At 36.4% G+C, this 10,705-nt stretch overlaps 1 protein-coding gene across 3 annotated transcripts in view; it reads left to right on the forward strand.

The window, feature by feature from the left end:
* Nucleotides 1–10,023, forward strand: part of LOC120628564 (protein yippee-like CG15309) — a 78,324-nt gene extending 68,301 nt beyond the window's left edge. The window contains exons 3-6 of one of the 3 annotated variants that reach the window (XM_039896993.1): nucleotides 4,068–4,195; nucleotides 6,288–6,331; nucleotides 7,992–8,100; nucleotides 8,671–10,023. In XM_039896993.1, the coding sequence (XP_039752927.1) occupies nucleotides 4,068–4,195; nucleotides 6,288–6,331; nucleotides 7,992–8,100; nucleotides 8,671–8,760 (371 nt within the window). In that variant the 3' untranslated portion in view covers nucleotides 8,761–10,023. Of the gene's footprint in view, nucleotides 1–4,017; nucleotides 4,196–6,287; nucleotides 6,332–7,991; nucleotides 8,101–8,670 lie in introns of all 3 variants that reach the window. The other 2 variants (XM_039896990.1, XM_039896992.1) reach the window with 2 other exon arrangements.
* The last annotated feature ends 682 nt before the right edge of the window (nucleotides 10,024–10,705 follow it).

Raw genomic sequence — 10,705 nt, forward strand, 5'->3', positions numbered from 1 at the left:
TCCTCATGAATTTTTTTACACATATTCTCGGAAGTGTTAGAAGTAATATATAATACTTTTTATCTCTACATTAAGCTCGGTTCCTTTGGGAGAGCGGATGAAAATGTTTGACGATTTTACACTATAACTCCACTCCGGACAAATTATAACCGATTTGAATAATTATACTTGTACTATAGAGGTTATAATATGTGTTTAATTTTGCCCAAACTTTGTGTAGATCTGATGATTGTGATCGAAAAACAAAATCTAACGCAGACGAAGTCGCGGGCAACAGCTAGTACTATATATAACATATAGATAAACATACAGACACTGACCAGAAAACATTCATGTTCATCACACAAACATGGGAATCGAACCCACTGCCTTGGACTCTGAAAGCAGGGTCGCTGCCCACTGCGCCAATCGGCCGTCATAAATAGCCCTTCTGGCCATTTCTTTTCAGCGCCCTTGTAATGCGTACAGAAACAGTGTAATATCTTACAATAGACACAAATGTTTTAATATCAACTGTGCATTAGAAACGCTCTATTGTTTCTATGCAAATGAATAGTAGCCTTCTACTCATAAACAGAGTGTTTCGTTATTAATGGACAGACGTACAGATAACGGTCTGTAGGCCTTGATACATACTGCTAGATAGTAGTTATTATCTATAAAAGACATTTTTAATATCTAGGTTATAAAACGTCGTTGTTTTGGTCATTAGTAATAAGAAAATCTATTCTTATCTTGAGATTTTGTATACCGACATCAAATTATAAAATTCCGCCTTTTAAAGTTTTATACAAAATGCAGGCATTATCTTTTAAATGTTTTTTTAGCATTATGCGCAGCTAATAGCTCAAGATAATTTGATATCGTTGAAGAAATAAGAAATTTAAATTTTTGGAACCTTAGAAAAGGTATAACAAGGATACTACCAAATGCCTATAATTCCCTTTTTATTCTTTAATCCTACTGATATTATAAATGTGAAAGTGTGGATGTTTGTTACTAAATCACGCAAAAACGGCTGAAAGGATTTGGATGAAATTTGTCATGCATTTGGTAGCCTTTGACATGGAAAAAAACATAGGCTACCTTTTATCCTGATTCCTTAAGTAATTCCCGATGGCAAATAAAAATAGTTTACGAGCTAAGCCCCGTCAGACAGCTTTACAATTTGATATGCATGTCACCTATGCTATGGAAAAGGATATATACTTTCTATACCCATCTCTCAAAAAGTTCCCGTGGTAGGATTAAAGATTGTTAACGAACGAAGCTTCAGACCTAATTCTGAAGTCCACGCAGAAGCTAGTTATTCATAAATCTGAAAGTTCACCAGCATTTCATAGTTCGATATTAAATTAGGCTAACATAATAATATGCAGCAGTAAGATTATTACAGTATATACGACACATCCTGTATACAAAGGAACTGGTAGGTACAGTGATTTTAATTGCTACAATTGATGGCAATTTGATGAGTTTGATGCGGATTGGGTATGGGTACATGTTTTTCTATCGCTGCCTGAAATACATATTAATTTAGTGACCAGACATTGGATAGCGCACATAACATATATACGATTCTTGTGGATTACACACATTTAAAGAAAATTTAACTTAAGTAATCTTTATACTAAAAAAAAAATCTGAAACGTCTTCGAAGCTTGCGCAACGAGGATAGTGCCTAAGATGCTATAATTATATAGCAATGCGTTTTGTATAACCAAGCTATAATTCTCTAGCCAGGATAACTGGTAGCTCTAGAATCCCCCGTAGACTCGTCAACCGTTTTCCCCCAATTCATTAAAAATAGCTGGTGCCCCCTTCCTCGTTGGCATCCACTCCAAAAGCTGCTTTATGCAAAGCTTGCTTATGTTTTCCTAGGTTTATAGCTTATTTGATTTATGTGCGTTCTAAGCACTTAAATATGACTTCATTCAACAGTGGAGGTAAACATCACGAGGATACCTGCATGCCTAAGAGTTCTCCATATCAGGGGCGTGTGAAGTCTGGACTTAGCCAGCGTGGTGGACTATGGTCTAAACCCTGTCCCTGCTCATTCTGCGAGGAGACTCGTGCCCTATAGTGAGCCAGTACGTGCGTTGATAATGATGATTCAAAGGGACAATGCTACTGCATCTCGAAAACTATGCCCCTTTGCGGTGCTATCGAAGTTTTAGAATTTGTTTTATTTAGTTTCTTAAGCTAGTTAATTATTCTAGTAGGTTTGCAGCTTTGTTAGTAAAATTAGAGAGAGGTATTTTGTTTAGTTTACAGTGTATACAGTTTACTATGATATGTTGCTACTGTTATGTTTAACGCATGAGTGCTGTTACTTTGATGCCCCACGTGCACTATAGAAGGAGAAAACTGCGATCGGGATTCTGTTGTTGGAAATTTAGTTCGGTAACTTTTCACTAACATTTGATTATTCACGTTGACTTCAAAATGTTGGGATAAGTTCCGAAGTCTTTAGAGAGTCGATATCCCAGGTACTAATTTGAATGATAGATATTGTTCTTATATTTAATAGCTAACTTTAAAAAGCTACGGAAACAGTTAATACTAACGCGTAAAAAATAATGGGAAGCAAATAATAGAATAAATTATCAAGTGTTTAAAAATGTTTGCTTTCATTTAAACAAATCGGCTCTTCTAAAATATTTTTCGGAATACGTTTTAGGTATAGATTTAGTGCTGATTTTTCAATCGCCTTGACGTAATTTAAAACTAAGGAATAAACTTTTTGGCAGTTGTTGCATATAAAATGTAACAAATTTATCCCAGGCGGATGGATTTTCTACCGATTGTAAATTTAGTTACCGCTGTAGTATTAAATGGGTATTTTTTTACGTTCATACAACATATAATGTTCATCTGACGCCGCGGATATGACGTTTGTTTACTTTATAACTTACGCTAAAGGCTTTGAATGCTGACTGTCAAGTCTGTTTGCTTTATGTGAAATGTCATCTGTCAGTTTGCCGCGTGTATAATCTGGATCTATAATTGAATAAAGCAATCCCAATGGCAGTTGTATATAGTGCACTTAGGGCAAACTCGAGATTGGAGGTGGGACGAGTTTGTTGATTTAAGCTGCCACTGGGTTACCAAACGATGATGCAACCAATGCTGTTGTCGCTATTGTTCTTATTGGCCGATACTAATACGCTATTGGCTAAAATTCAAAGTTTTCGCAATAACAGCATGATTTCCGCCAATACTAACGATTGCGGTAACTGCAATGCATCACGTTGCATTCACGAGTTTGGTAACACAGAACCCTTATTCTCTACGGTATTGGAGTCGTAACAACGCGCTTTTAATACATTTTGTGACGTCAAATTATGTCACAGAACTGACATAAAACTGAACTTGTAAACTGAATCCATTTTCTGCCAATGTTAAAGAAGCAAGATCAAAATTATGAATAGAATTGTAATCGAAATGACATGTATTGTAAATTTCTCCTATGTAAAATAATTCAAATTTTCTATCTGATAAGTTTTCTTATATCGTTTGTTGTGACGAGGATTAGTAATAGAAAGAAATAATATTATTTAAAAAAAAATAGTATTAGTTTATATCAGTCAGGGCTTACCTTTAAACACGAGTGAATCACGCGCATATTTTTTTTCTTTTTTTTGATCGGTGTCATCATTTCTCCGAAAAATCTCTTGTGCGTGTGTTTTACATCAAGTGGAAATGGAAAAATCATATCTAAATTTTTATAAGGGAGAATTACTTACTTGGAAAGTGCTTGCCGGAGTCTTAGAATTAAATGTTTTTTGGTGCAAGTTACACAAAGATCAATAAGTAAATACCCTCAATAATTGAAAGAAATCAGATCTCATAAAACCTAGCTAAATGTAGTATGGTAATAAAACCGGAAAATGGATTTGTCTACGCCTTAAGAACTGTCAAGCTGACGTCACAGAGCGTAGCGAGGCGCGTGTTACGTCCGCAATGCGAGCGGGAGCGGGGGCGCGGAGGCGGTGCTGACGGGTCGTGTGTTGGTAGCTAGCAGGCACTCATGCGTGAGGGGGTGACTAACCGTGGCGGGGTGGCAGGCGAGGGCGCGGCGGTCGCGCGCACGCCCGTCAAGACGTTCCAGGCGTACCTGCCGCCGGCGCACCGCACCTACAGCTGCATCCACTGCCGCGCGCACCTGGCCAGCCACGACGAGCTTATATCCAAGGTGAGAGACGCTGCCTTCGTGCTCAAGGCATTTTTTTTACATTACTATTATACACAACGTGCATAGAGGGTATGCACAGGGTATGCAGGTGATACCAAATTAAGAAAATCTCCAGTACGAGTTATAAATACTCAAGAGTATGCTTTGTATAACTCTTACAAAGCCTATCCTTAAGTTTTTTATCACTCGTACTGAAGATTTTCTTCATTCTATATCTAGCATGGGCAGGAGAGTTAAAAAATTATCGTCTCCAATAGCTTTATCAACTCTCAGAGCATTGGCGCACAAGGGGAAATAATATCCAGACAATATATGTGTAATTATAAACGGGGGTAAACTTCTCCTATTCGATGTTCCCGTGGTTTACATGTGAATGGCAGGTGGACATGTGAATTATATCCGGTGGACCTGTTAATTATATCCCTTGTCAAGGGATATAATAGGGGTATATGATTTTTATCTCCTACCTGTGCTAGCCCTGCTGCATACCCTCTATGCACGCCACTGACACCGTGTAACCGAATTACGAAATAAATGTTGAGGTGTGCATAAGTATATTTCATAAAGAATCATCCTGTAAATATATTAAATCTAAAGAAGCATTTTTTTATCCCATACAAACGAATTCAAAACATCCTAAGTGTTTCTTAAATATAGTTGAACGGGTACATAACGATAATACTTTAATAATACGACAATATTTTGCAACTGGGTCGAAATATCGACAAATCCAAAATATTATCGTGGTATGTACCAGTTGAACTATATTTAAGAAATGTTGATCAACCATGAAAATCTTAGTTTAAAATCTTTAATCCTAAGTGTTTACTTATGACAGCACTATTGAAAAGAAAAAATCGACACGCGCATTTTACCTACACTACGCGACGCGTACCAAGTAAAGTGGCCGGAGTCTTAATGATTTTCATTTTGCATGTGATGTTAGGGCTGTGTCCGATTTCTTTTATAAAAAACTATGGCAGTGGTTCACTCAAACACTATTAGGTTTTCGGTTTCACAGATAAGTCTCAGAGACAGTACATAATGTACCTCTACAGCCTGTGAAGTATTATATCGGTTTTCATTTACACGTTGTAAATGAAAGAGTTGTTGAGTTGAGTGGGGCTTTACTGGTTGCAATACTATAATATAGTCCAATCTGAATAGTGGAATCTGGACGAAGGTAGCTGATTTTACCACCTGTTTTGCGCTAAAAAAGCAATACTAAGCTCTGATGAGCTTATTATATCCTAGATGAGAGCCTGCCTTCGTGCTGAAGGCATTTTTTGAAACAAGAACATTACACGGTAGCTCTCTGTTATCGCAAGTCGATCTTTTATTAACATCAATATTTACCCGAAATTAATAAACAATCTTATTTTAAAACGACCTATGTCCACTATGACCAGAGTGGACGACAATCTGTTAAAGTGATGGTGATAATGATTTTCCTTTTTCTACTCTTCCCTGTTAGACCCTGTTTCAACCACATATTTGACTTCTTAGCTCTCACTGTACCCTATTATAAAATGACAGTTTTTATTTTTTTAATTCCACTACAAGTTAGCCCTTTACTGCAATCTCAACTGCTGATAAGTTATGATGCAGTCTAAGATGCTAACGAGCTTTTAGCAGTGGCGTGCACTTAGTACATGCACAAAAGCACTGCCTACCCTAAAATTGATATATAACTCGTATAGGAGCAGGATTTTTGCCATTTTATGCAATTCTACTGCGGTATGCATACCCTGGCAAGAAACCGAGTGCACGCCACTGCCTGTTAGGGCTATCGCAGTTAAGCAACACGTGTTTGTCGGTAAGGAGGTAATAAAAAAGCGAAACAAAAATTTAAATTTTTAAAAAGTCGCACATGGCGATTTGTCCCGTGGCCAAGACACAATTCCTTCTTCAACAAAAGTATCTGCTAGAAGCGCAGTTCCCAATCATTAATCCGAGTTTGTCAAGAAAGCAACAAAGTTGCATGAAGCCTTCTTCACAAACCGTAGCCGCAACTCGTGATGTTTCTAAATTAACTCATTAACCGTCTTATTTGTTTTGCTGTAGTTTTAAATTGTTTGCTGTTATTTTACAGTCGTTCCAAGGCAGCCAGGGGCGCGCGTATCTCTTCAATTCAGTGTAAGTGTTTACATCATTAAAATTTGCATGCTATTTTTTAGTTGTACGAACTACCTACATCAAACTAAACTAGTTCCTTGTATATTGCATACCCGAGTCAAAAGCCCAGCGCCCAACATTAATATAAGTTATACCTATTGTGCAGTAGTAATGTGACTTGACCTATGTTTTATTGAACAACTAGCTGTTGCCCGCGACTTCGTCTGAGTTTGATTTTGTTTTTAAAGTATTCAGTATCGCTAAGCCTTAAATGAGTATAGTAGTATATATATATAACATGTGACTGTCAAATAATTATAGACAAATAATTAGCAATAATATAAAATTGCGACTATAATTTAAGATATAAGCTGAGTGCACACTTTGTGCACGCCGCTGGGCTTTTGACTCGGGTAAGGAAGATGGCATGAAATGGAAAAATTCTTCTCCTTTATGAGACACAAAAATTTTTAGGATGGGCAGTACTTTTGTGCCCGTGTGAAGTGCACGCCACTGTGCATACCTATCCCATTTTGTGAATCTTTCTTTTGACATGTCTACAATGATATGTATTGAAGAAGTATGTAGCGGCAGTGTATAACTTATATTAATGTTACGTGTGTGTGTGTGTGTGTGTGTGTATTATATAATAGGTACTTAGTATAATACAAAATAAGCTTGCGCAAGTAGGAAGATAGGTAGGTACATACTATAGTTATCAACCTATTTGCACAATAATTTGAATGTAACATCGAATGAAGCGAGCTACACATAAAATTGTCTCAATATTGTAATTTATTCGTTACTCGGCCTAATTCTTCACTACATTGGGCTACTGTCAAGCATATTTCATTTAAGATGCACTGAATCCTTGAGAGCAAACTATATTTATACTACTTAGATAGGCTTTCGCTTGACCATCATGCCTGATGGAAAACAATAATAAGTTGGGCCGCGGTAGCCTAAAAAAGCCTTTTCACTCTTGCCTTGAAAGTAAATGATGTTTAAATGAGGTTGAAAGAATTAAAACTATTAAAATCTATAAAGTTCTTTACAACGAAAAAAATAAAGGTAACCTTACCTTATCTTGACCATATTTTTGATTGGTTGAAATTGCCGACACAGTTCAGCAAAATTTTGTCAATAGAAAAAAAAAAAAAATACGTTTACTTACTACGTTATAATTATATACGATTTAATTAAAATGTTGGAAAAAAATTAAAAAACAAAATCACATCTAACTACTTGAAATACGTTTTTCTTTCTTCGTTATCTAATTAAAATTTTCGGTTAAATTTTTTACAAATCTTTATATGGAGACATTATTGAGTACTTATTTGATTTAAGTACGCATGTATGTATACGCGCCTACAAAAGGCTACTGAGAATTGCTACTGCAACGCAGAACTAATGAGGTGACCCACAATAATGCCAATTCTTACCTAGCTAAGTTATTAGTTGTTTATTTATTTATTTATTTTTGTCCTGTAGCTGTTTTCTATGATACATTTCAAAACAAAGATGGCCGCCACCACAAAATAACGAAATATTATCTTTTTACAATTCCCTCAATATGTGTATCAAATGAAAACGCTTGACTAGTGTTGGAGGTTTTAAATTTTTAATTTAAATTTAATTTTAGGTAAATAAAACCTTATTTTTTTATTTTTAATAATTCCAGTGTAAACGTGGGCTGCGGTCCGGCTGAGGAGCGTGTCTTGCTGACAGGTCTGCACGCCGTGGCAGACATTTACTGCGAGTGCTGCAAGACCATGCTGGGATGGAAATATGTGAGTGCCTTGAGCCTAATCTAATGGAGAAACGAGGGGATATCCGCAAAATATTTTAGTTGTCCCCGATGGCCTTCAATTCTCTCTGAGTTGAAAAAGCGGGACGTCGTGTCGTCCCGGAAAATTAGGGTGCTTCACAACCCTAATTAATAGCTACAATGTATCTACTTACCGAGGGCCGAGGCCGAGGTTGATCTTTTAGGAGTTATGTGCCTTTGTAATTTAAGCAATTAAACTGTGTCTTTCACGATAACTGAAAACATTAAATTCTCACTTGGCCAGCGTGGTGGATGGACTACGACCTAATCCTGTCTCATTCTGACAAAGAGGCCCGTGCCGTGTAGTGGGCATTAATGTGTTTATAATTATGACTTACCAGATAATTCAAAAAATCTAAAAAAATTAAAATCCTTAAAAAATCCTGACTTAAATTATTGAAAGTTTCAAAAGCATTAAGAATAACTTAATGGGGATCAATGTGAAAATAATTACAATACTTTAGGATGGGTCTAAAACTAAATTCATTTTCTGCTCATCATGGCATGATCTAATTATATTTTTATTTTCCAGGAGTATGCCTTCGAGTCGAGTCAGAAATACAAAGAGGGCAAGTTCATAATCGAGCTCGCTCACATGGTGAAAGAGAACGGGTGGGACTGAGTGCCGGACGTTGACGTGTGTGCTCGGAGCCGGACTATAGTGCTGTGACATGAACGGACCAAGCCTCGAGTCAATTAGTCAGCCGATCGGCATAGGGATGTGAAGCGATCGGGATCAGGATATGAGCGCACCACGCCGGTTCGAACCTTCGTGATGACGTCACAGGCGAGACCGACTCGCCTACCGATGTAACACAGACAGAACGATGTCGCCCGAATCGGCCGTCGTCGTAAAGAGATTATTTTTGTCATACTATAAAAATTATTATTGGGATATCGGCGACGACCGTTCCTGGCGATTTCGATGGGAAATCGAAAGAATTGGATTCGATAGGCTATAAGTTTGCGGAATTGACCGATTGTCATAAGGCTTCAAGCGCTTGAGCACCGCCAGTGGTTACATATACATAAGTAATCGATCTCAGCCGCCCAGCGTTGGGCAGTGGGCTTACAATTTATACTAATTTTAGTTTATATTTTAAAACGATTTTAATTTCGCCAATAACGCGCGGACTTATCCTTAAGTTGTATTAGGTTATTTTACACGTAATCGCTATATTGAGAGAACACTAATACTTTCTCTTGTCCCCTTAACCTGTGATAAGTATGTTAGTGTAGAGTTGAATTTCTTGAACGATTTTTCTCAAAGAGTTGCTCAGAGATGACAGATGTATGTTCCTAATGATTTCAGCTGTACAAGATTGCTTTTATTTTGTTTTTTTTTTTTTTTAGGAAACTAGTCGAAACCGTTTATGTTTGCGGAATTGAAATCCGTATTTGATTTGCATCCGATTATTATGATTTATAATTTTTAGTTAGGACAACTTTTTGACTGTTCATCTGTATCATATGATTTTCTTTTTGGAGAAAATACTTACGAAGTTCAAAGATAATTTGATGTTTTCGTTTACGCGAAGTCGGTAATTGGAGAGGATTCGATGCAAGATTCGAACGAGATCAATTTTTATATAGACGAAGGTTTGGGAGCGAGGAGTTTTATTATTCATTTATTGTTTCTCTTAAAATGTAATAATATATAATTAGTAGAGACATTTAACCCCATATATTTTATCTTAATATGCATATGGTACTTCATTTAATTAATTATTATGATGTTATCTGTGTAAGAAAAATGGATGAGCTTCGATTAACATGATTGTGTATCGATATCGATATATCAATGATGAAAAATCCTACAACCCTATTACTACGAAACTTGCAAAGGCGAATTGTAACATGTATCATGTATGGCCGATTAAAAATTAAAAAAAAACGAGAAGATTATGTCACCATTGCAAGTTAAGTATAATGAAAAATAAATTAAAGAGCATTTCCACATTACCCGACACGATATCAGGGCAAATAAAAATATAAAATAGGTTCCTTACAGATAACATAAAAAATGCTGGTTATATCAGATCGGATACTGTGGGGACGACCTAAGCGTTTTAAATATAATGACGTCCGACAACAGTAGAAATATAAATATATACATACATTTCAACCCGATTGCGCGTTGAAGGGACTTAAAAGAAAGAAGTTAATGACTGTATTTAATAATTATTATACTATGGGAAAATGTACTTTAATAAGCATCGAATTTGGGATCATAGTGTTTTATCAAAGGGTGATGTCAGCTGTCATAGTGACATATGTGGCATTATATGTTTTAGAAGCATGTGAATGTTATGAATGTAATGAAGGTGTACAGAATATATTACAATTTATATTATCATGAGCGGTAATTATGAATGTTTTTCACACGGCAGTGCTCTCACGCTGTATTTTGGTCGGTGTATGCCCAACCAATCAGATTACTTGTCGATCAAAGTTGGTTGTTAGTACAGCTGTATTTAAATAAAAAATAATGGAGAGATAATATTTTGCTCGAGCTGTAGTGATCATAAGTCATTGTAACTATCTAAACGTGTGGTGAATGTTGGTAA

The sequence above is a fragment of the Pararge aegeria genome, chromosome 13 (assembly GCF_905163445.1).
Source record: "Pararge aegeria chromosome 13, ilParAegt1.1, whole genome shotgun sequence".
NCBI classification, from domain to species: domain Eukaryota; kingdom Metazoa; phylum Arthropoda; class Insecta; order Lepidoptera; family Nymphalidae; genus Pararge; species Pararge aegeria.